Source organism: Bufo gargarizans, chromosome 3 (assembly GCF_014858855.1).
Source record: "Bufo gargarizans isolate SCDJY-AF-19 chromosome 3, ASM1485885v1, whole genome shotgun sequence".
NCBI classification, from domain to species: domain Eukaryota; kingdom Metazoa; phylum Chordata; class Amphibia; order Anura; family Bufonidae; genus Bufo; species Bufo gargarizans.
In genome coordinates this window covers 595852008-595878893 of record NC_058082.1, presented here as the reverse complement: position 1 = coordinate 595878893, position 26886 = coordinate 595852008, and the positions used below count along the sequence as shown (strand labels likewise).

Here is a 26886-nt window from a genome sequence, read left to right as displayed (position 1 = left end):
AGTGCCCGATCTGCGTAAATCTGCGCCATCTCCCTGGAGAGGAGGTCCGCCCAATGTCCGGGCAGACCCCCCTGCCTCTGTGGGCCGTCCACCACAGAGACCACCAAGTGCAGCTACTGCTTCCAGACCTGGGGCACCTAATGGAATCACCTGTCACTACTGCCGCAAGCCTGGACATATGAAATTCAACTGTCCTGAGCGGAGACAGCCACAGCCAGCATCTGAACCACCTGTACCTCGCCCATGACAGACACAGCCAGCCAGCGCATCCCAGCGTGAACCATCATCTTCAACTGTTTTGTTCGCCGGTGGGGAGGAGTTTCACCCCATCACCAGCAATCACCAGCTTGTTACAGTGAATGACCAGCTAGTCACCGGTTTCCGGGACACGGGAGCCGATGTCACCCTGGTGCGTCCGCACCTTTTTCCCACAAAGGACATCATCCCAGACAAGTACCTCACCCTCACTGGGGTGGGGGGCACTCTTTCTCACATTCCCCAAGCCCGAGTTTCCATCGACTGGTGGGTGGGTGTTCAATAAAAGGTAGTTGGTATCCTAGACCAGCTACCAGTTCCTGTTTTGCTGGGGTCCGATCTAGGCAAGCTGGTATCCTATTATGAACCCGCCACGAACCCCTCGGGATCCCAGGGAGGGGGTCCGCCCTCTGCCCCCACCCAGGTGCTTGGCACCCGGGGGCAAAAGTCTGGGGGAGGGGGGTTGAATGTATCCAATATTAATGTTGATGATATGCATGACGTACCTGCTAATGTGATTTCTACATGTGATATTGAAAATGCTAATCTGCCTTGCTCCGAAGTCATACCTGTCCTAGCTGTGACTCGGAGTCGGGCCCCCCAAAACTTGAACTCAGAACAGGAGGAAGAGGCTCCGGTCTCCTCCCACTCCTCTGACCCCAGGGAGGGTGACTGTCAGCCACAGGCCTCGTACGCCACGGGCCAGCTGGCTGAAACGGATCAGGCGGCCTTCGAGCACGCACTTCAAACCGATCCTAGCCTCGAGGGTCTCAGAAGACAGGCTGCTGAGCCCCTCGCGGATGGGGCCGGGTTCAAAGTGTACTGGGAAGGTGGGAAGTTGTATAGTGAGGCGATACAACCCACCGAAGGCGAAATGACCGTGAGTACCAAGTCGCTTGTGGTACCTAGTGCCTTCCGGGGGCATGTGCTGAAATCCGCACATGACATCCCCTTGGCAGGGCACCTAGGAATTCGCAGGACACTTGACCGTATTCAGGGGCATTTCTACTTGCCTAGAATGAGGATAGATGTCATCAATTATTGTCGCTCCTGTACGGTTTGTCAGAAGGTTAAACGAGCTGGGAATCCGCGCAGGGCTCCCCTGTGTCCACTGCCAATCATAAGTGAGCCATTTCACAGAGTGGCAGTCAACATAATTGGACCTCTGCCCATTCCCAGCCGCAGCGGCAAGAGGTACATCTTGACGCTTGTAGATTACGCGACTCGCTACCCCGATGCGGTCGCCCTCTCCTCCCTGAGGGCAGACAAGGTAGCAGACGCGCTAATTTCCATATTTTCCCGTGTAGGGTTCCCTGCGGAGATGCTCACAGATCAGGGACCCCAGTTTATGTCTGAACTGATGGATGCCCTGGCGGCAAAGATCCAGATGACGCACCTCGTCTCCAGTCCATACCACCCGCAAACCAACGGCCTCTGCGAGCGCTTTAACGCGTCATTAAAGCAAATGCTGGCCACATTCGTTGAGTCGCAGGGTGGGGACTGGGAACGGTACCTGCCTCATCTGCTGTTTGCCTACAGGGAAGTACCGCAAGAGTCCACCGGGTTCTCCCCGTTTGAACTCCTGTATGGCAGGAACGTCCGAGGGCCACTACAGCTGATGCGAGAGACGTGGGAAGGCAAAGGTGATCCCACGGATGTCTCTGTAGTGGATTACGTCCTGAAGTTCAGAGACAAAATGGAGTCACTCTCTGCCATGGTAACGGAGAATCTGGCCCAGGCCCAGGCCAAACAGAAACTATGGTACGACCGTACCGCGGGAGACCGGGCATTTGAAACTGGAGACAAGGTCTATGCCCTTCTCCCCATACGGCACAATAAGTTACAGGCGGCATGGGAGGGGCCATACACCATAGAGAAGCGTTTAAACCCCCTGACATACTTGGTGAACATGGGGGGTAGAAAACAGAAGGCCTTTCACATTAACATGCTGAAGGCTCACCACGATAGAACCCAGTATGTACTCCCAGTGTGCAGCCGGTTAGAACAGGGTGAGACAGACCCTCTGGTAGATCTGCTGGCTGACACCCGGGAGACGGACGGGGACATAAATGTCAACCCGCAGCTCTCCCCGTCCCAGAGAGAGCAGTTACAGGAGGTGTTAGGTCGGTACCACCGGACCTTCTCAGGTATCCCGGGACGGACCAATCTGGTCGCTCACCGGTTAGATACCGGAGCACATCCCCCCCATCAAGCAATCCGCATATCGCGTCTCTCCGGAGGTGCAGGCGGACATGCAGCGTGAGGTGGGGGAAATGCTAGAACTGGGGGTCGTTCAGCGGTCCTGTAGTCCATGGGTGGCACCCGTCGTCTTGGTACCCAAGAAAGACAAGACAACGCGGTTCTGCGTGGACTACCGGAAGTTGAACGCTGTAACCACTACGGACGCCTACCCCATGCCTCGCATCGATCAGATGCTAGATAAGCTGGCGGCTGCCAGCTATCTATCAATCATGGATCTGAGCCGGGGGTACTGGCAGATCCCTCTTGCCCCGGACGCGCGGCAGAAGTCGGCCTTTATCACTCCCTTCGGGCTCTTCGAATTTACGACGATGCCCTTTGGAATGAAAAATGCGCCTGCCACGTTCCAGCGGGCTATGAACGACCTGCTGGAGGAAATGCAGCCGTTCGCTGCAGCATATTTGGACGATATTGCGGTGTTTAGCCCCACCTGGGAAGAACACCTCAAACATCTGTCCCAGGTACTGCAACGGCTGGCTGCAGCCAATTTGACAGTTAAGCCAAGTAAGTGTCAGATCGGCATGACGGAAGTCCAGTATTTAGGGCACCGAGTGGGAGGGAACACCCTGAAACCGGACACGGGAAAGGTTGACGCCATCTTAGCGTGGCCTCGGCCTATCATCAAGCGACAGGTTCAGGCATTCCTGGGGACCGCGGGCTACTACAGGAAGTTTGTACCGGCCTATAGTGCCATCGCGAAGCCCCTGACGGATGCCACTGGTAAGAAGCACCCGAAAGTGTTTATGTGGACCCCTGAGTGTGAGAACGCCTTCCGGGCCTTGAAGCAGGCGTTAGCTAGCGCCCCTGTGCTTCAAGCCCCAGATTTCAGCCGTTGGTTCATAGTGCAAACCGACGCATCAGATTACGGTCTCGGCGCTGTCTTAAGCCAGGTGGATGGAAAAGGGGACGAGCATCCTCTTCTGTACCTGAGCCGGAAACTTCTTCCCCGAGAAGTCTCCTACTCAACTACAGAAAAGGAGTGTCTGGCGATTGTGTGGGCCCTGCAGAAGCTTCAATCCGATCTGTACGGCCGCTCCTTCACAATCATTACGGACCATAATCCTCTCAGTTGGCTGAACCGTACTGCGGGGTCCAACAGGAAGCTCCTACGTTGGAGCTTGTCGCTGCAGCAGTACGATTTTACCATCCAGCACAGGGCAGGCAGCAGACATCAAAATGCGGATGGCTTATCCCGGTGCAACAGCGATCCAGACCGATCAGCGCAGGTTAGCGGCGACGCCACCCGTCTTGCGGACGGATGTCTAGCCACAGACGCGGGGGGAGGTGTCACGGATGATCCGCGAGAATATTGAACTGTCCTCCCAATATTATCAATATTACTCTGCCTTATTAAACAGTAATTATTTCCCTAGGCCCCAGAACCTACAATTTGATTATTCAGAGCGTCTCCTTCTGTCCTTCTGTTGTACCCAGAGAACGACATAGTCCTTTTGTTCAAGTCAGTCAATAGATGCCCAGCAGATAACGCAATTACAGCTGGGTTCCTCAGGTTGACAAAAGAACTTCCCTTCCTGAAGAGATATCACAGCTAGGTGTGAAGACTGCACCTGGGGGGGGGGAGACATTTGGTGTCGCTGCCATAAGGGGTCTGTAAGCTGGCTTGCTGCAGACAGGCCGGCACCAAGGTTTCCCAGACTGCAACATGAATCTGAGATATGATTTTTACCTTTTTAAGAGAGCCCATGCATCTTACGGACGTAAAAATTACATCATCGTGTCACTCAGAATTCACTGGACGTTTACATAGGACAAACATAACTCTAAGATGTGCCCAGGTAAAGTTATGGTGTTACCCCATCATAGAACCAGTTATAATAGTAATATTTGGTATCCCTGAACTCCATATTTTGTGGGGAATGTGAATATGTGCTTGTTACTTGTGTACAGCGGAGACATCCCGCGATATGGCACATGCCATATTTCAGAACTGACATTCACCTCAGGAATACAGCCTGCCCAGCAGGCGGACTCTCAATTCCCCGCCTTGATTCTAGGACCCTTTATAACACAGACCTAGAATCTGCTAAAGGAGTTCTCCACTTTTAACAACACCTAAAGAGGGCCTCAGCCAGAGAACCTGTGGGCTGTAGGCATATTCGGATTATTACACTGGACAAAGGCTTCTTGGACTTTACCCCTGCAACGGACTATTTCACCAACGGACATCTTTTCTGCGGAAACTAAGTATTTTCTTTCTTTTCTCCCTTTTGTTTATTGGACCATACTTTCCTTGATTATTGTGTTAATAATTACTGTGCATCGTGATAATTTGTATTGTATATAGATATATAATAAATGACCTCCAAGTCATTTCTCTAGCCATATGCCTGTTTTCAAACACTGCAAAAACTTACCCTAGCCTCTCCGAAGAGAAAGCTACTCGGTTGTGTCATCTAGATAGTGGGTTCCTCGCTCCCATAAATTGTGAGGTGGTGGCAGTTAAACTACCCTGTGTGTAGTTCCGGTCGCAGTTCGTCGCACGCTTACTTGCGGTCAATCGGAGGTCCACTCCCTGTGCTTTCAGCCTATCGACTGTACGGACTCAAGTTAGACTGTCGGTGTGCTGAAAGTGGCTGGGAGGCCTGTTTGCGGATTGACCACTAGGGGCGCTGTGACGTATTGTGGCCGCGGCGGTCGCAGTTCGTCACAGTAACCATATCTGGCAGGGGTGGGCCAGCCCAACCCCCTCCTCCACCTTGTCGGTCTAGTGCTATTTCTGGTGTTCCCAGTATAGGACGGATCTGATCTGATGGGTGGTCCACATACAACCACGCTCCCTACACCATGGCCAGGTGGTTGTTGGCTTTTGTGCTAGGGTTGCTCCTGCCATCCCTATCAAATACTACTGTCTGCTGCACTCCGCGTTCCCCATGTTATAAAGGAGTACCCGCATTGTTTTCTATTACAGGGCGGACCATTCCTGGTGGAGTACAGTGATCCCCACTGGATCTTCTCCGTGTTGGGGTACGTAGCTTGTTCTGCACCGGCCGCTGCAGCAGTTTTTTGGCCATCTCTGGATTTCCTCCCTTGCTGGACGTACTCCCTGATGAGTTAGGGACAGAGCCACTGAGCGCCACACACCTGCCTGGTAGGTGAATTTTCTGCTGATTGCTCTGGCATCGGACAGGGTTCCGTAGTTCCTTCTGGGTCCGGGTGTACCCTTATATTCTCTGCTTAGTTGTACTGTCTAACAGAGGGCAGTCCCCTGGGACCTTGCTATTGTCTGCGCCCGTCTGGTACTCTCTCCCCCTGGGAGTCTTCTGTATGTTGGTCGCAGCTGGTTTCTACATTTCGTAGTCACTCCCGTTTCTTTTATGGCGACTTCGCCAATCCTTATGCATATGGGTGTCTGTTGTTTTAGGGGTACAAACCAAGCCGCTGTACTTGCCCTCCCCAGGACAATGTATGCAGTTTGCTAGCCATGTTCATAGTTGTCCATGGCCAATTCCTTCCCATATGATGGTTCTTTTCATTTTTTCTTGGATATTCTGGGCTGATTGTTCCCCTTGCGGGTTCCAATAGCCTTGTTGACCTCTTGGGATTTGTGATCTATCTTCCCATCCTCCCACGTCAAGTACCTGGTGTTGAGTGGTTTAGTGCTACGGTCTGCATTCCCACCTTATGGTCTCCTTCGGGAGGGACTTCCTCCTGTTTGTAGAACCTTCATCCTTAGTCTGTTGGAAGCGCTCTCCTTCTCCTCCCATGTCTCTCAGTCTAGTGTGTCCCGGCTGAGTTTCCTGGGCCTGCATCTCCCTAATACTTCATTTGGCGGAGTTTCTCCGGTCTTGCGCTTTTCAGCGATATTTTGTGTTCAGAGGCTCGTTCCTCGTCCCCTGTTTTGGGATGCAGGGCTTATCTTATCTTATCTTTTTTCCTGATGTGAGCCTTGCTATGGCTCCCCTCACTCCAGTGTGCCCCTGCTGAGATTTCCTGGGCCTGCATCTGGTCGCCTTTTTTCCCTGATACTTCATTTGGCCGGAGTTTCTCCGGTCTTGCGCTTCTCAGCGATATTTTGTTTTCAGAGGCCCGTTCCTCGTCCCCTAGTTTGGGGATGCAGGTCTTATCTTTTCTCTTTTTCTGGTTTTTACTTACAACCCCCTTTCTTTCAAAGGGTTGGCGATTTCCCTTAGCGCCTTTGGGATTTTTTCCTTTCAATTTCATGCCCCTGGCCAGTCAGGGGTTGGCCTCAGGGTGTTTGTGCTTCACCTGAGACTATTAGGAGGTTATGTGGCTCCAATACGCGATGCTGTCCTACTTTCTCTCCAGCCTTCGGCTGAGCTCGGTTTTCCACTTTGCCTTCTCCTTGCATTTGGGTCGTTCTCCCAGGCATTTGTCCTGGGGTGCTGGCAGTCGTCACTGTGGCTTCCTTGTTTTTTTTTTTCCCGGTTATGTGGCTTTCTGCCTATTCCGTGCTTTCTCCTGTTGGGTCACATGGTTCTTCCGCACCTGTATGCCCAACAGGTGGCATGGCTGTTCTTTTCCCACCCTCGGGGACTGCTTTGGGACGTCCCATGGTGCTGTGTCCCCCAATGCCATGCACAAGAAAATTGGATTTTTTTGTACTCCCCGTAAAATCCTTTTTTCGTAGTAGGCATTGGGGGACACAGATCCCACCCTATGTTTTTACTTTTACTTCCGTTTCTCCGGGCTGGTCTCTTGATCTTTCCCGGTACGGGAGTTGTTGGTTCCTTGCCTTTTTTCTCTCTCCTACTGCTTTTGGTACAAACTGATCTGCCTAGTGTCTGTGGAGAGGGTAAAGCCCAACGGGGAGGGGCCAACACTTTTTTATGTCTAGTGTCACCTCCTAGTGGTAGTTGGACATATACCCATGGTGCTGTGTCCCCCAATGCCTACTACGAGAAAAGGATTTTACGGTGAGTACAAAAAATCCAATTATCCCAATTACAATGAGCAGGTAAAAGGTCCAAAGTTCATTTCAAGTGTGCTATTTGCATTTGGAATCTGTTGCTGTCAACTCTCAAGATGAGATCCAAAGAGCTGTCACTATCAGTGAAGCAAGCCATCATTAGGCTGAAAAAACAAAACAAACCCATCAGAGAGATAGCAAAAACATTAGGCGTGGCCAAAACAACTGTTTGGAACATTCTTAAATAGAAGGAACACACCGGTGAGCTCAGCAACACCAAAAGACCGGGAAGACCACGGAAAACAACTGTGGTGGATGACCGAAGAATTCTTTCCCTGGTGAAGAAAACACCCTTCACAACAGTTGGCCAGATCAAGATCACTCTCCAGGAGGTAGGTGTATGTGTGTCAAAGTCAACAATCAAGAGAAGACTTCACCGGAGTGAATACAGAGGGTTCACCACAAGATGTAAACCATTGGTGAGCCTCAAAAACAGGAAGGCCAGATTAGAGTTTGCCAAACGACATCTAAAAAAGCCTTCACAGTTCTGGAACAACATCCTATGGACAGATGAGACCAAGATCAACTTGTACCAGAGCGATGGGAAGAGAAGAGTATGGAGAAGGAAAGGAACTGCTCATGATCCTAAGCATACCACCTCATCAGTGAAGCATGGTGGTGGTAGTGTCATGGCGTGGGCATGTATGGCTGCCAATGGAACTGGTTCTCTTGTATTTATTGATGATGTGACTGCTGACAAAAGCAGCAGGGTGAATTCTGAAGTGTTTCGGGCAATATTATCTGCTCATATTCAGCCAAATGCTTCAGAACTCATTGGACGGCGCTTCACAGTGCAGATGGACAATGACCCAAAGCATACTGCAAAAGCAACCAAAGAGTTTTTTAAGGGAAAGAAGTGGAATGTTATGCAATGGCCAAGTCAATCACCGGACCTGAGTCCGATTGAGCATGCATTTCAATTGCTGAAGACAAAACTGAAGGGAAAATGCCCCAAGAACAAGCGGGAACTGAAGACAGTTGCAGTAGAGGCCTGGCAGAGCATCACCAGGGATGAAACCCAGCGTCTGGTGATGTCTATGCGTTCCCGACTTCAGGCTGTAATTGACTACAAAGGATTTGCAACCAAGTATTAAAAAGTGAAAGTTTGATTTATGATTATTATTCTGTCCCGTTACTTTTGGTCCCTTAACAAGTGGGAGGCACATATGCAAACTGTTGTATTTCCTGCACCGTTCACCTGATTTGGATGTAAATGCCCTCAAATTAAAGCTGACAGTCTGCAGGTAAAGCACATCTTGTTTGTTTCATTTCAAATCCATTGTGGTGGTGTATAGAGCCAAAAATGTTACAATTGTGTCGATGTCCCAATATTTATAGACCTGACTGTATGGGACTGTTCTGCAGTACCAGGCAAAGCCACAATCGTATGTACGGCGCTGTGCCTGTCTATAAGGTTTGTTGTAATCTTTATGCTAAATCATCGGCCATCATGTTTTTTTTGTTTGTTTTTTTTTTTTTTAGGAATGGAACCTCCACCTGAAATCCATGTGAAATCCATGGATGCGTTGGTTATTCTATATATTTCAACCCCAGGTAATCTAGGTGAAGAAGAATATAACTTAAGTCTCAGAAGAAATGATTCCACTGAGGAGGTAAGTGGCCCTCAGGGTCTTGTACTTGATATGAGCATCTGTCAGCAGATTTGTACCTATGACACTGGCTGACCTGTTACATGTGCACTTGGCAGCTGAAGGCATCTGTGTTGGTCCCATGTTCATATGTGCCCGCATTGCTGAGAATAATTATGTTTTAATATATGCAAATGAGCCTCTAGGAGCAACGGGGGCGTTACCATTACACCTAGATGCTCTGCTCTCATTGTAACTGCCGTGCCCTCTGCACTGTGATTGACAGGGCCAGGTGTGATGAAATTTTTTTTTTTTTTACTGCCTAGTCCTGTCCATCAAAGTGCAGCGGGCGTGGCAATTGCAGAAAGAGCAGAACCCCTAGGTGTAATGGTAACGCCCCCGTTGCTCCTAGAGGCTCATTTGCATATATTAAAACATCATTTTTCTCAGCAATGCGGGCACATATGAACATGGGACCAACACAGATGCCTTCAGCTGCCAAGTGCACATGTAACAGGTCAGCCAGTTTCAAAGGGACAGAACTGCTGGCAGATGCTCTTTAATATGGTTGTCCACCTATTTTTAAGTGATTGACTGACTGCCTCACAGGGAGCAGTGCTGCAGTGACACGCTCAGTCCACTACAAAGTAGATGGAGCCGTCTGCATCCGGCACTGGAGCTATTTCTGAATCCATGAGAATCGACCATCACTCGAAGGTGTATTCCCATCTGGGACATTGATGGCACGTCGCAAGCATATTCTATCAGTGTCAGATAGGTGCGGGTCCCACCTTTTAGGTCCTGCTCCTATCTCCAGAACAGGGCCTCTAAAGTGAAGGGAAAGCAGCCATGCATTTGTGGCCACCCTCCGCTCCTAGCTTTGAGGGTTCCGAAAATAGCCAAGTGCTGGATATGAAAGCATCGCATGCTCAGTGTTCTCTCCTTCACTTTGGGGGCCCCGTTCAACTGGTGGGATTTGCACCTACCTAACACGGATGGCATATCCTGGCGATATGCCATCAATGTCCCACATGGGAATACCCCTTTAATGAAAGAAAGGAAGCAAACGGACGTTCAAGTTACCTACATGTAACACCCCATGAACGGGGCCGCCATGTAAATCCAACTCGCCGTTGTTGTTGCTGCTCCTGTTATTCCCAATTTTACATTTCTCTCCTATATTAGAGTATTGGGATTATGTCTACAATTCATACAATAATGTAATTATCATAAAGCTTAATTGTTATTATTTATTTTAATTTTTAGAAATCTGAATCCATCAGAGTGCGCAATTATATAATTCCACCCAATGCCCTCTCTCCGGGGCAAGTGTATTGCCTGAAGGTTAATGTATATAACATTTTGACAATGGCCTTTAGTCCATTCAGCCCAGAAGAATGCTTCACGGCGCCTGCTAAAGGTAACGTGTCCCGTTTGTATACTAGACTTGCCTTTCTTTTTGTACCACTACTCGGAGGGGAACCTTTTATATGTAGTGTTTTATCATTGCCAAAATATTTTGTACTGAGGGACTTGTATTCAAGACTGGAGACAGGTGATGGAGCTCGGCGGTAGATCCTCCTTCATTTGGGTTTTGCCACAATTCCTAAAATCACAGATGAGAAAACCACGTCAATACCTGGGACTAGCCATAGTTTCCCTCTAATAAAGGCCACACGTTTCTCAGTAAAGTCCTTCTCTTCTCTTCCAGCACCGCCGAATAATCTGAGGATGGAAGCGCTGGACTCAAGATACCTGCTGAAGTGGGACTGGGATTTTGATCAATCTCCGAATGTCACGTTTTCTGTGGAAAAGTGGTAGGTGATCAAAAAAAACATCACCTGGTAATAAACAATTGAAGACTTATCTTTTATCTTTCTGTGTTTCTAAGTCACAGAGATTTTGATATTGATGGCCTATCCTCAGGATATCTGACTGGTGGGAGTCATACTCCGGGCACCCCTGCCAATCAGCTGTTTGAAGAGGCTGTGAGACACTCTTCCAGTGCTGTGGACTCCTTGGAGCATACAAAGCACAGCGCCGTCCATTGCATAGTGGTTGTGCTTGGTATTGAGTAACTAGTGTAGGTACTGGCACAAGGTGAAGGCATTGGTGTAGATACTGGCACAGGGTGGAGGCATTGGTGTAGTTACTGGCACAGGGTGGAGGCACAGGTGTAGTGGCAGGCATAGGATAGAGGCGCCAGGAGAAGTGACTGGCACAGGATGGAGGCATCTTTGCAGTGAATGGCGCAGGGTGGAGGCGCCAGGGCAGGGGCTGGCGCAGGGTGGAGGCGCCAGGGCAGGGGCTGGCGCAGGGTGGAGGCGCCAGGGCAGGGGCTGGCGCAGGGTGGAGGCGCCAGGGCAGGGTGGAGGCACCAGGGCGGAGGCGCCAGGGCAGGGTGGAGGCACCAGGGCAGGGGCTGGCGCAGGGTGGAGGCGCCAGGGCAGGGGCTGGCACAGGGTGGAGGCGCCAGGGCAGGGGCTGGCGCAGGGTGGAGGCGCCAGGGCAGGGGCTGGCGCAGGGTGGGGGCTTTGTTCTAAAGGTTGGGCAGATAGATGAGCCTGGCTGCTGGGTTCAGGATAGATTGGAGAGGGGAGGGGAAGACAATTAGTAATTAGTAATGAGTTACAGCAATCGAGAATGGATCAAGGCAGTAAAATACAATATGGATTCTGGAGATGTTCCTGAGGTGCAGGTGACACGAGCAAGTGAGTGATTCAGTATAAGGAGTAAAGGAAAGCTCTGATACAAGCATAACCCCAAGACTATGGGCGTGCTGCCTCATTATAGTCGTACCACACATGGAGATGGAGATATCAGGTTTAGGTAGGTTAGTAGATGGCGGAAACACTAGAAATGCGGTCTTTGAAGGATTAGATTTTAGAGAGAACAGCGGACAGACAGTCACTGGTGCTACCACACTGCCCCATGTCCTCCTCTGCGTTGGGCCCCCCAGGGATGCCGGGCCCGGGGCTACCGACCCAAACGACCCTATTATAATCCGCCACTGTAGGGCACGGGTGATGTCATATAGTTGGGTGTCATCCGCATAGAGATGGTGCCGAGAGGCAAATCTGCTGATAGTCTGTCCGATAGGGGCTGTGTAGAGAGAAAAGAGGAGAGGACCTAGGACTGAACCCTGAGGGACCCCAACTTTGGATACCAATTAATATATATATATTTTTTTAAAGAGATTATTGGTGCAGATTCCTACCTGACCTGTATGTATTGAGACCCGCTAGATAACAGAAGCTTAGACACGGACACACAGTGTGACTGCCGCCTGATATGAATATCTCATCCACTTGTATGAATGATGATGAACTAATAACAGTCCCCTTTGTTTTCAGCCATAACTATGATGGCCGCTGCACTAAAGTAAAGGGATGTGAAAATATAACCGCTACCCGGTGTCGCACAGCATTGCCTTTTAAAGGAGACCATATCCTCCGCGCTTCTGTCTATGACAGCCAAAGAGGAGAAAAAAGCTCAAGCGTTATACAGTTCTCTCCATACTATGATAGTAAGTGCGGTCATCAACATCTCGTAATGTAATGGGAGGGCACAGACAAAATAGGGCAGGTTTACTAATCCTTTAGACGTATAACCTGAGACTGGCGGCCTAGACCGCCACCTGATTTATCACCGTGGCTCATGCTAGATAATCTCTGTCGACAGGGACGGGCATCTCGCCTGGCCCTGTCAATCTCATGCCTGCAACGTTGCTCTGAGGAGGCTCTGCTATCTGGGTAGCGCAAATGCCGACTGTGCATGCGCCGATGCGCTTCCAGGTGTAACCAGGCGTGTAGTTACCAGAGTTAGTGCCCGAAGATAGTGATTTTTTTCACATAAGCTGAATTATCCTGATCCAAAATACAAGGAACGATCATGGGTTGGTGCAGGACAGGTTGTGGGTCCAGCTTATGTGGCTAGTGATATCTTTATTTATTTATTAGTAATTCTAATTTATTAGCCTTAAAGGGACACTGACAGGCCCGATAAACATATTTAGTTATTCCTATGCAGTCATAGGTCTATTAAAGTGTATTCCAATCACATAAGAGTACCCCCTGTCCGCATTGTAAACCATGTAAAAACAACTTTATAATCATCTATCAATCACCTTTCTTTATGCCCAAGGGGCGTTTTTTCACATTTCTCTATGCCCAAGGGGCGTTTTTACTCCTACCTTTGTGCCCAACCACGCCCTAACTGTCGCTTCCTAGCACCGCCCAGCTCATTATTATTCACTGCGCTGGGCGGCTTTTATAGTCGCTGGCATTGAATAAGGGACGCAGGCGCACTGCGAGTGAGGGTGCCCGGCAAGTTATCCAGCGCATACAAGTGAGTCCAATGCAGCAGGAGATCCTGGCATTGAACTCACTTGTACCTTCTGCGCGTGCGCCGGCTAACTTGCCTGGCACCCTCACTCGCAGTGCGCCTGCGTCCCTTATTCAATGCCGCCTGCGCCGGCTCGGGAGGATCGGGGACTGTAAAAGCCGCCCAGCGAAGTGAATAATAATGAGCTGGGCGGCGCTAGGAAGCGACAGTTGGGGCGCGGTTGGGCACAAAGGTAGGAGTAAAAACGCCCCTTGGGCATAAAGAAATGTGAAAAAACGCCCCTTGGGCATAAAGGAAGGTGATTGACAGATGATTATAAAGTTGTTTTTACATGGTTTACAATGCGGACAGGGGGTACTCTTATGTGATTGGAATACACTTTAATAGACCTATGACTGCATAGGAATAACTAAATATGTTTATCGGGCCTGTCAGTGTCCCTTTAATTCAGTGAAAATTAATTAAACTTATTAAAAATTGGCAGGTTTAAAAAAAGGTAACCAAATGGATGTGAATGGTTGCGATATCTCTCTCTCTGACAGCGCATATCGGGCCGCCCAAAAATGTGACCATGCGTATTGTAAACAAGGAACTGTTCATTGATGTGAGTGCGCCCGAAGGATTCAAAGATGAAGATATAGATGGTCTCTGCGGCTGGCTGACCCACCTGGAATATTGGACCAATTCAACCCACAATTCGGAGGTAAGCTTGCTGATGTATAAACAGGAACATGATCTCTGTACTCGCATACAAAGTCACTGTGCTGCCTTTTGAGGTGGCTGTACACATGTGAACCTGCTTACTATCTAATGTCTACGAAGCCTTCCAAAGGGCTACAAGAGCAGCTCCCTGGCGGATTCAAGGTGAAGCAGAGAGCCTGATAGTCTGTACATACATTAAAACTGAAAGCTATAGAATAAAAAAGTGTTGAAATTATTTAAGGGGATTTTCCAGGCCCCATCCTAAGGATAGGTCATTAATACTTGATCAATGAGTGTCAAATTAGCTTTGCCTGGTTGATTAGGGTGGATTTGCTGATTGTTGAGCCTTTATATATCCAGACCTAACCCCATTCTGTTTGTTGGATATAGCATTTGCTAGCTGCTTTTCCTTCCAGATATTTTGTACTTTGTTCTGTATCCGGAATATGCCGATTTTTAATCTTGTTTAGTTTACTTTTTTCTGTGTATTCTGGGACCTGTAGTTTCACGATCTTTCTTGCGGTGTCTGGGATTTGTTTGTTTGTTGTGCTGTTGTATTGTCCAGAACGTGAATCGTGTGATGTAATAAGTATGAACGATTCAAAGACGAGCGACAAATCGATCTTTCAGCATGCTAAAAAATGATTGCTCCTCGTTAATAGATCCGTTCATATAATATGGAGTCCTCTACTCGCTAACCATCTCGTACATGCCTTTTGACAAGGCATCTGTCCCCCATATTTACATGTGATGACGAACGATTAAAAAGCAAACAAGTAACGACCTCAAGTACGAACGATTATGTGTATAATAAGCTAAATTTTCGTTGTTAACGATCATTTATCTTGATCTGTATGACATCTGCTGGTGTAACATTACCTTTAGGGAGTGGGAGAGTAGAAGTCCAGTTCTGTGGTCTGTGTGCAACCAGCTTTGTAAGCCCGACTGAGAAGATGTCAGCCAGGACAGGTGTTCTTTTATGTTTCCGATCTAGGAGGTGGCACCGGAGGTGTCTGGCAAGAGTTAGGCTACTTTCGCACTAGCGTTCGGGGCTCCACTTGTGAGTTCAGTTTGAAGGCTCTCACAAGCGGCCCGAACGCATCCGTCCAGCCCTAATGCATTCTGAGTGGATGCGGATCCGCTCAGAATGAATCAGTCTGGCAGCGTTCGGCCTCCGCTCCGCTCAGCAGGCGGACACCTGAACGCTGCTTGCAGCGTTCGGATGTCCGCCTGGCCGTGCGGAGGCAAACGGATCCGTCCAGACTTACAATGTAAGACAATGGTGACGGATCCGTTTGAAGTTGACACAATATGGCTCAATTTTCAAACGGATCCGTCCCCCATTGACTTTCAATGTAAAGTCAAAACTGATCCGTTTGCATTATCATGAACAAAAAAAAAAAAGGTTTTTTTTTTGTTCATGGTAATGCAAACGGATCAGTTCTGAACGGATCTAAGCGCTTGCATTATAGGTGCGGATCCGTCTGTGCAGATACCAGACGGATCCGCACCTAAACGCAGGTGTGAAAGTAGCCTTAGGGTACTTTCACACTAGCGTTTTTCTTTTCCGGCGCTGAGTTCCGTCCTAGGGCCTCAAATCCGGAAAAGAACTGATCAGTTTGATCCTAATGCATTCTGAATGGAGAGCAATCCGTTCAGGATGCATCAGGATGTCTTCATTTCAGTCTTTTTGACTGATCAGGCTTTTCAGAAAACCGTAGCATGCAGTATTTTTACCTCCGGCCAAAAATCCTGAACATTTTGACTGAACGCCGGATCAGGCTTTTTTCTTATTGACTTGCATTAACGCTGGACCTGGCGCCGTGTGTTCAGTCAAACCGGATCCGGCTTTTGCATGTTAAACCCGAAAAATGTGGAAAAAAAGTTTGTCCATGAATGGCGGATCAGTTTTTTCCAATGCATTTTTACATTGTGATCAAAATCCTGATCAGGATTCAAATAAAATCAGTTTTCACATGTTTTTCCGGATCCGGCGGGCAGTTCCGGTGTCGGAATTGAACGCCGGATTTAAACAATGCTAGTGTGAAAGTAGCCTAAAAGAGTTTGTCTGAACTGAACTTACCTGCTACAGCGAAAATCAGGGACAAGGAGTACTGCATCAGCTGAAGGTTTTCAACTAGTTTGTTCAGAGCGAAAAAGTGACAATCGTTTTCCAAACGAGAAATGCGCTCTGAGCAGTTGTCACTTCCCTCCCCCCCACTGTTATCTATGGAGCCTGTAAAGCACAAGATCAGCATCTGTCAGGCACCAGTCATGGCTGTCAGATTAGGAATCATATTTATCTGACTAGTGTCTTATGTGTTAGGCCTGTATTACGTGAACATATTATCTGACCAATATTTGTCTAATCAGGCCAATAGTTGGTGTGTGTGTATAACAAAAGATCTGTGGGTGTAATAGGCTGTCTGACTAATGATTGGTCAGAAAATCTGTCGGTGTAATACAGCCCTTACCCTGTGTTATAGGTAACAGTTAAAGAAGAGAAGCGGCCATTTTTTAAGATCGAGTCCCTGGAAGAGTCAACCACTTACTGTGCAAAGGCAAAGATGAAGTGCGAAGACCGTGACAGGAGCAGCCTGTACAGCCAGGTTTATTGCATCACAACAGGTACATAAAGAAAAAGAAGAAAATTCAGCTCTCTCCGGTGAAAAAATGAAAAACTTTAATCCAGCAAGTTTAAAATCCATACAGGTGTACAAATAGCAGTCAACGCGTTTCAGACCTCAGAGAAATATGGGTCCTTCCTCATGACAAACGTGTTTATGAAATGGGAGCTCCCTCTTAAGTAGCACAAACTATCCCCAGGCTGATAGGTATCACCTGGGAGGTGGAGACCCAAGGGGGCGTTCCCATGCACATGACACAGAAGAAAACCCTTTTTAATCAAGGGCAAACACTAGCAAAAAGGAAAAAAAAAAAAAAGAGAAAAAAGGAAAAGAACCTTACATACAGGTAAATTAAATCACGATGGCTACTTTCACACCTGCGCTCGGAGCGGATCCGTCTGGTATCTGCACAGACGGATCCGCACCTATAATTCAAACGCTTAGATCCGTTCAGAACGGATCCGCCCGCATCACCAGGAACAAAAATAAAAAATAAAAAAATATGTTTTCTCTTTTTTCTCCCTTCTCCCCGGCAACGCAAACGGATCCCGCCCGACCCCACATCGAAAGTCAATGGGGGACGGATCCGTCCGAAAACCGAGCCATATAGTATCAAATTCAAACGGATCCGTCCCCACCGACCTCCACTGCAAGTCCGGACGGATCCGCCTGCCTCTGCATAGCCAGGCGGACACCCGAACCCGAATACTATGAGCTTTGCTGAACTTGTCCATTGTAATTTTCTTCAAACTGGTACTAGGGATGAGGGGGGTCATGTTAATACCTCTGTGTCCTTTAAAACACATAATAGGGATTTTTACCCTATTCAATCTCGTTCAATTGCCTTAGACAAATACCAGGAATTGGTTGAAAAAGAATTATGTCTTTTGCATGATACTTCGAGGACACAGAGTTATTCCAACATGACCGCAGTGGAAAAAATTGCCTTGCGTGATCTAGGAGCAAGGGAGGATATCATCATTAAGAAGGCAGATAAGGGGGGGTCAGTAGTTGTATTGGATAAGGGCCTGTATGGATCCCTTGTCACCACTATGCTGGATGATACTAATGTTTATGTTCGCTTGCCCTATGACCATTGAGGAATTTTCAATCAGAAATGAAGAAACTCCTGGACTGTGGGGTATCATGTGGCTGTCTTAGTGTTAGGGAGAGGGAATACATCTTTGTGGAACATCCTATAGCACCTATTTTTCATGCTTTGCCTAAAGTCCACAAGGATGTATTCCCCCCACCCCTCAGACCCATTGTGGCTGGTATCGGCTCATATTCTGAGCGATTTTCTGAGTGGGTGGACTCCCTATTACAGCCCCTGAAACCACACATTCCAGGGTTTCTTAAGGACACTAGGGCGGTGCTACAAGCCTTTGCTGAATTTAAGTGGAAGGATAACTACTCGTGGATAACAGCGGATATTACATCCCTATACACTAATATTCCCCACAATTTGGCCATCATTGCGCTGAGGTGGTTTTTTGAATACTACAGTGACTACACCCAGACTTTGAGGGAATATGTTGTCCACGTGGTGGATTTCCTCCTCAGGCACAATTATTTTTTGTTTGGTGAGAATTTTTATCTTCAGGTGTCGGGGGTGTCGATGGGGGCTAAGTTCTCTCCCTCCATAGCTAATATATTTATGGCATGGTAGGAGGGATGCTTTCTCCTCATCGACACCCTCCCACTCCTGGACCACCTACTCTGGTATGGACGTTACATTGATGACCTGCTGATGGTGTGGTCTGGTGATGTGACGTCCATACCGGAGCTTATGAAATATTTTAATTCCAAGGTGGATGACATACAATTTGTTTTTCATACTCACCGAACTGAGATACAATTTCTGGATCTGTGCCTGAGGGGGGACCCCTCCACCAGTGCAGTTAATACACTAACTCACCGCAAACAACTAGCAGGTAATACCATACTTCTGGCCAAGTCATGCCATCCCTCCCATACTATCCATAGCATTCCTAGGGGGGAACTTATACGTGCCCGTCGTAACTGTTCCGATCAGAGAGCTTTTGAGATAGAAGCCTCTAATATTACTAATAGACTGTTACGCAGGGACTATTTACAGCAGGATATACAACACGCTAAAAAAATGGTTTCACAAATCAACAGACAGTCATTGATTTTTCCGGAACAGTCCCAGGCACGCAGACCACTAGTGAACTCCACTCACTGTCAGCAAGCAACTTATTTTGTGACACAATATAGCCAAGAGTTCTCTTGCTATAATTTTGCCATATGTAAAATTATGAAGAAATATCTGAATATACTCAATTTTGATAACGAATGGTCTGATATTGTGTCCAACGGAATTAAATGTGTAGCCAGGAAAGCACCCACCCTGGGTAATATCATTAGTCCCAGCTTTTTTTCAGTGTCCAAAAAACCACAAGCCATCTGGTTACAGCATAAAGGGAATTTTAAGTGTGGTCACAAAAAATGCATCTGTTGCCAACACATGACCACTGAGAAAACGTTTAAGTCCATGAACAACGAAAGGGTATACAATATTCAGTCCTATATTGTAATACCAAGCATGTGGTGTATCTTATTACATGTACACTGTGTTCCTTGTTGTATGTGGGCTGCACCACCACTCCTTTAAAAAATCGGATCCGCAGACACATTTCCGATGTGCCTCATTATAAGGACCGGAATGTCTCTGCGGTCAGCCTGCATTTTGCAGTGGTACATGCTGGTGATGTATCCCACCTACAGGTTAAGGGCATAGAAAGAGTTTTTTTGCTGCCTAGGGGGGGAGATCACAGGAGGAAACTCCTTAACAGGGAGGCCTTCTGGATCTTCCAGTTAGAATCTCGCCAGCCCTGTGGGTTGAATAGACGCCATGATCTCATTTTACAGTACTAATGTGGGATCGTGCCGTCTTTTTTCTTACACACATTCTTTGCCATTAGTATTTTTGCTCTCTTTGTATTTGTATTTTTATATATGATCACAGTTTTAGGCTACTTTCACACTGGCGTTCGGGGCTCCGCTTGTGAGTTCCGTTTAAAGGCTCTCGCAAGCGGCCCCGAACGGATCCGTCCAGCCCTGATGCATTCTGAGTGGATGCGGATCTGCTCAGGGTGCATCGTTATGGCTCCGTCTGTCCTCCGCTCCGCTCAGCGGGCGGACACCTGAGCGCCACTCAAATCTGCATCAAATCCCCAAGTAAATCCGCAACATACTTGTCAGCTCCGATTTAAACTCTGTTGAAAGTAGTGGACAAAATCCCCAACTAATCTGTAAGGCAATCGCCGTGCTGCAGATTTGAAAGTCTGATCCGCATGAAGAAATCTGCAGATGGGGATCGGAACATCCCATAAACGTGTATCATACTGTACTTTACTGTGGATATGTGGTCTGGAATCTGCCCTGCAAATCGGCGAGAAATCCGCAAAGTGTCATCTTTATTCAGCCTTGTTCAGATGAAATAAACGTGTCGTCTTCTCCTTCCTCCTAGATCCCAAGTCCTATCTGTTCGCATGGATAATCGGATGCACCATTGTGGGAATCGTCCTAATATCATTCGGTCTCTACATCTGCTTTTGTCCCTTAAAACGTTGTATAAAGCATACGTTCTTCCCATCCAACAGACTGCCATCAAGCATTGAGAAGGTAAGAGACTAGATAAAGAGCAGAGGAAGCAACCTGTCGATGGGACTACTGGAAAGAGCCAAGGCATCCATAAAAAGTGAATGGAGCGCCAGCGCACATGCTCGAACTTCTGTTCCAGTCATTCGGGGGAACAGGATGCCCATTCTCTTGATTGGTGGTCAGATCCCCACCGAGCAGATACTTATCCCCTGTCCTGTGGGAGAAAATTTGTAAATTTGCATTATTGAAAAATCCCTTTAAAGGGAACATTTCACCATAAAAATGCAGTGTAATCTGCAGACACCATGTTATAGAACAGGAGGAGCTGAGCAGATTGATATATAGTTTTGTGGGAAAAGATTCAGTAAAATTTGTATTTCATTGATTTGGATTGCTGCACATTCTGGGCTTTGAAGTCCAGGAGGCGGTCCTATCAGTGATTGACAGTTCTCTTTATATACACCGTCATAGAGGGCAGGCTGTTGGTCACTGAATATATATATTTTTTTGTGGAATTGTTTTCATGGTGTTCCCCGTGTGGTAAAAATAACGTAATTTTATTATGTGGGTCCGTACATTGATGATAGTGTCACATTTCTATGTAGTTTTACTATTTATTTATTTTACTATTTATCTACTATTTATTTGTTTTTCTCTCCTCCTGCAGCCTGTCAGCTCTGCAGCTGCTCCCTCTCCTCCAGACTGAAGTGGAGGGGGACAGCTGTTTATCTGCCCATATCTCTAGTTTGGCACCAGCTAAAGATGTGGGCTTTGTACTGCTGTAAGCCAGGACTGTCCGCTTTCAAACAAGAACAGTTGCATGTTTCTAGCTGCTGCCATTCAGGAGATAGCAGCATCTAAAGCAGCCCTTCCCCTCCACTTTCTGCCCGAGCTCAGCTAGGGCAGAACAGTTAACTGCTTTTCCCACTGCCCGAGCTGGACGCGGGCAAAACAGTTAGGTGGTTAAAGGGAATCTGTCACCAGTTTTATGGTAAGTTAACTAATGGCAACATTAACTAGTGACAGATCACCTTAGCAAAATGCTGGGTCAGTTTCTTTAATTGACCCAGCCATTTTGCCAAAATCTTGTACTGAACAGCTGCAGCGCATGCCGAACGAGCCCCCATATTCATGAGCGTCTGGCTTTCTCCGGCCATGTGCTGCTGATTCAGATAGAAAAAAACCTGTCAATCAGACTCATTGGCGTGCACTGGAGATGTTAGGATTTAAAAGTGAGAGCAGCAATAAAATGGTGACGGATTCCCTTTAAGTACAGAAAAAAGGATTCTGAATTTTTTTTTTCTTCTATAACAACGCCTATAACATTAATCACAGCATCTGAGAGCTTTTCTGGAAAAAAAAAATAAGAAAAAAAAATACCTCCATTCTGTATGTGACAATCGGAGAGCAAGTATGCCTTCTGATTGATAAGAAGGGGGTGATAACATGAACAAAGTTCATGTTATCCCCCCCCGACATCCCTTTGGGGGGGTCATCTGAAGTTATATAGGAAGGAGAGGAGGATCACAGATCCTCCTCCTCGCCCTGCATGCTGTCGGCATGTTCCGCACTGGCACTCCCTTGTAAGTATAAGCAGCTCCCTCTACATTCTGCTATAGCTTGGGCTGGTAGTCTTGGCTTTAAAGGGGTATTACCATCACAGACAATGGAGGCATATCGCTAGGATATGCCCCCCATTGTCTGATAGGTCTGACCCACACCTGCAACGAGAACGGAGCGGGGAGAGTTGTGGCTGCTCTCATACAAGTGAATGGGAGTGCACTGTGCATGCGCGGCCCCTGCTCCCATTCATTTCTATGGGACAGATGGAAATAGCCTTCACTACTTTCCCCGTTCTGTTCTCCATGTAGGTAGCGATATGCCCTCATTGTCTGTGATGGCAAAACTCCTTTTAGGCTACTTTCACACTGGCGTTTTGGTTTCCGTTTGTGAGATCCGTTCAGGAGGTGGACATTAAAACGCTGCTTGCAGCGTTTTGGTGTCCGTCTGACGAAAGGGAGCCAAACGGATCCATCCTGACACACAATGTAAGTCAATTGGGACGGATCCTTTTTTACTGACACGATATGGCACAATAGAAAACTGATCCGTCCCCCATTGACTTTCAATGGTGTTCAAGACGGATCCGTTTTGGCTGTGTTAAAGATAATACAAACGGATACATGCGGTTGTATTATCTGAACGGATGCATTTGTGCAGATCCATGACGGATCCACACCAAACGCGAGTGTGAAAGTAGCCCTAAATGTGGACATCTTTGAATGCATTTTATTTTATTGTTGCATTGTGTTTCCTATAAATCTAATAAGAATTCAGCTTGAGTGTATGAGCGGTCATGAGAGATAACGGTTACCGAACAAGCCATTAGAGATGCACTCATGGATATTAATAGGAAACTGACAGGGCAGTCTGCACTATATGTGAACTTCTGCAGACTGTGGAAGAAAAATGGTTGGAAATTTCATTTTTTTTTAAATATAAACGCCAATTTAAAAAATGCTTTTAAGACCAAAATAACAATGCAGTAATAATAAATAATTAAATTAAATACATTTATTTAAATTTAAATAAATTAAACAAAAATGCACCACAGGGTCCATAGTCTTTAAAAGAAGACCAGGATCACAGCTCTAGCTGCAGTCTAGCCTGAGCTAGAGCCTTTCATATCGGCTTTTTCCGCAGTGTCAATACTGCCCCGACTAAACAATCTTGTCCTTTTTCCAAGCACCAGTAGTGATGCGTTAAAGAGGGTGTCCACTTTCTGGTTACTTTTGACCAATGTGTTTGTAAGATGACTAGATGGAACTGACTAATATAGCCTTTGTTGAAATTGTGCACCATTTTCTACCGTTCATTAGGTATTTCCCCTTTGTTTGTCCACACAGAGGTCCTGTCCATAAGATGGCCGATGATGGAGGGTCATGTGACCAGGCAAATCACCTCCATTCCAATACACAGCACCTGCCATCTATAGTTGCACTGTTGGGAGTTCAGTGCAGTGTATTAGACTGAAGGAGACCTCAAATGGAGGTGATTTGCCTGCTCACATGACCCTCCATCAGCGGCCATCTTTGTGGACAGCACAGAAGCAAGGAGGCATGATTTCTGAAATATGATAAACAGGACAGGATATCAACAAAGGCTATATTAGTAAAGCGATATAGTCATCTTACAAACACACTGGTCACGAGCAGTCAGAAAGTGGCCAACCCCTTTAAGGGGTTGGTTAATATTATATTTGACTTGAAATTGTGTTTTTTGTTTTTTTCCCAGGGTTTTGGAGAGTTGCCATTGGATTGTATCAAGCATCCATTTTTACTACATGAAGAAGAGACCATGGACCAGTGCTACATTGTCCAGAACTCCCATACAGAATGTTTGGTGCAGGATAACTCCTCTCAGGACAACAGCCAGGAGTCTGGAAACTATTCAGACACGGGTCAAACCACAGGGGAGGCTGGAACGTGTGCCCAGTGATCCTTGGGTATTGGGCAAGTTATAGCCATGGTTGGAGACTGGAGAGTTGTCCTGCTTTTTCTAGAGGCGATGATGGAGGAGGTCCATGACAATTTTGCCACCCAGGACAGAAGAGCTCCTTCACGCCCTAACCATGATTCTGTGGCCCATTTCCCACCTCCTTGTTGATAACCATGCAGATCCTCTGGAGAGGGGAGAGTCGCACAGGTTATCGATACCCAGTGGTAGACATGATGGAAATGACTAGGGCTGTGCCATGGGCCCTGTAGCATCCTCGTGGTCTACCTCTGTGGTACTTGGATACAAACACATTGACTTTCGGGGCACAAACTTTTCTTGGTGTTACCATGTAGTGACAAATGTATCACCACCTCACCTTGCTATCGGGTGCACCGATTTGTCTGCAACACAAAGTAGAAGAAAGAAGGGTGAATGGCCAGCTTACACGTCTTAAAATCAAATTTAGACTTTATTAGAAGGTACCAATGCTTGCGCGTTTCGACTGAGCACAGCAGTCTCCGTCATAGCAGGTAGTGAGGTATGGAAACCTTTGTACACATGACTGTCATCTCATGCCAGTTATATACACAGGCCACCGATCACCCTTACATACAAGATCGGTGAGTCCTCTTCTACACTGGACAGTGTCTAAATACTCCCAACATTTACTACTGGCGGAGGGATAAGCAGGCAAGTCATTGGCGGAACAACCCCCAGTAAATTCATGTGGGCCACGCCGATTGTTTTCCTTTACTTTTTATCATTGTATAAATTTTTTTAACCCCTTAGTGACCACCCATACGCTTTTTTTTTTACAGCGGTCACTAAGGGGCCTTGGGCCGTTTTTTGATGGCGGTCCAGTCTAATTGCTGCAAGGGTCCCCCGTATAGGAGTGTCGATCTGGGCTGTTTAACACATGCCGCGGGAGAGTGGACTCCCATCGGCACCCCGCAAATATGATCGCGGGGTGCCGATGTGTGTGTGAAGGCTGGCAGGGGTCTGATGTAGGCCCCAGACCAGCCTTCAGTAATTTCCAGCAGGCTGCACATTTCTGGCGCAGCCTGCTGGTCAATGTTAGAATAGCATTGCCATTAAAAGGCAATGGATTATAGGGATAGTGCATTGCATTTTAATAGCAATCAAAATACTGTCTGTTATAGTCCCCTTGTGGGACTATTAAGTGGTAAAAAAAGAAGAAAAAAAACATTTATTAAATAAAAATTCCATTAAAAAAATTACGCAGTTTTTTTCCATTGAAAATCCGCTTTTCAATGAAAAAAATTGCAAAAATAAATAAATCTCCCCCATATGTTTGGTATTGCCACGTTTGTAACGACCCGGACTACATAAATATCACATAAATTCTTCTCTACGGTGAATGCCGTAAAAAAATAAAAAAATAGACAGAATTGCAAATCTTTTCTTAGTTGCCACCGAAAAAACTTAATAACAAGCGATCAAAAAGTGCCATTTACTCCAAAATGATACCAATGAAAAATAAAAGTCGTCCCGCAAAAATTAAGCCCTCACACAACTCCATAGAAAGAAAAATACTAAAGTTATGGGTCTTGGGAAGCGGCAATGCAAAAACATTTTTTTCTTTAAAGTATAACTGTCATTTATTTCTTTATTTTTTGGGGTATTGGATTGTGGTGATTAATATCTCCTTGGTGGCCCTATTTAAACTTTTCACTGTGTATTCAATTACCCCTTAATTCCACAGTTTTGTTCCCTGTACTGCCTACATTTACCTGTGCTTAAAATCAGGTTGCTATGCAGGTCCTTCTATGTGTTGAAGGGCGGAGGATGCAGAAGCAGGCAGCGTGCAAGGTCAGAGTACAGACAGGCAGGGACTGTAAGTAAATGATTAAAGCCAGGTCCTCCCCAGCAGCTGATAACAGTGCCTGGGCTGTGTGCACTTCTCCCTGTCCCTGCGCTTGGCAGATGCTCCCTCACTCAGCAGAGCTGGAGAATGCAGAGTGGAAGCAGCGCAGACCAGGGAAGGGAGATCTGCCGTCTGCTCAGTGTATAAATGAAAGCAACATGTGGCAAGAGGACCCCTTTGTGCTGCAGGAGATTAACCCTTTAGGGGGAGGGCTCTGGTTACTGACACTTTTGGGAGGCTATTGCTACTGGCTAGTGAGGGCAGGCGGGATTAGCCTCAGGGTGAGGGCAGTGGCGGCCATCTTAACTGAATAGTGAGATTGCAGTTTTATGCAGACTGGTTGCTAAGGGCTGAATCTTATTAAATATGGGGTAAGTCAGTCTGATAGTAACTGATTCTGGAATATCATGTTATTAGTAACTACATATATGAAAATGTAAATTAGGGTCTAAATTTTCTTGCAAAAAAAATAAACTATATGTATTTGGTATCACTGTAATCGTACTGACCCAGAGAATAAAGATATTATGTTATTTATACCGAAAAATGAACGCTGTAAAATTTATAACGTAAAAACGCAGTGGCAGTATTGCTGTTTTTCCCATCTCCCTCCCAGAAAGAGTTAATAAAAGTTAATCAGAAAATTATGTGTACCCCAAAATGGCGCCATTAAAAACTACAACTTGTCCAGCAAAAAACAAGCCCTCATAAAGCTATATAGACGAAATTTTTTTTTTTCTTAGAACGCGACGATGAAAAAAAAACAAAAACGCTTGGTCAGTAAGGCCCAACAAAGGCTGGTCACTAAGGGGTTAAAGGGGTTGTCTAAGATAGAGACTCGAGCAATGGCCCAGAATACTATAAAATAAAAGATGCTTACACACTTGCCACTTTTTCAAGCTCTGGAAGTTCAGTCCTTTTCCCGTTGTTTGTTTACTTGCAGGTTAACAGTATGTGACTGCTGCAGCCAATCACTGTCCTGAGTGGTGTACCGCACCTGACCACTGAGGACCGTGATTGGCAGCGGCGATCTTGTTATATACTTACATGTCACAGTCTGTAAACAAACAGCCAGAAAAGGACCAGACTGTTGGCGCAGAGAGCAGCGCTGGAGAAAGTATGTAACCTTTTTTTAAAATTTCTGAAGTGTTT

At 46.8% G+C, this 26886-nt stretch overlaps 1 protein-coding gene across 1 annotated transcript in view; it reads left to right on the top strand.

Annotated features, from left to right (window-relative positions):
* The window catches only part of LOC122930812 (interferon alpha/beta receptor 1-like), a 46427-nt gene extending 21525 nt beyond the window's left edge, over positions 1-24902 (top strand). The window contains exons 4-11 of the mRNA XM_044284429.1: positions 8945-9075; positions 10318-10471; positions 10763-10868; positions 12405-12577; positions 13938-14098; positions 16584-16725; positions 20218-20372; positions 23646-24902. Of these exons, the coding sequence (XP_044140364.1) occupies positions 8945-9075; positions 10318-10471; positions 10763-10868; positions 12405-12577; positions 13938-14098; positions 16584-16725; positions 20218-20372; positions 23646-23849 (1226 nt within the window). The 3' untranslated portion in view covers positions 23850-24902. The remainder of the gene's footprint in view (positions 1-8944; positions 9076-10317; positions 10472-10762; positions 10869-12404; positions 12578-13937; positions 14099-16583; positions 16726-20217; positions 20373-23645) is intronic.
* Positions 24903-26886: the final 1984 nt, after the last annotated feature.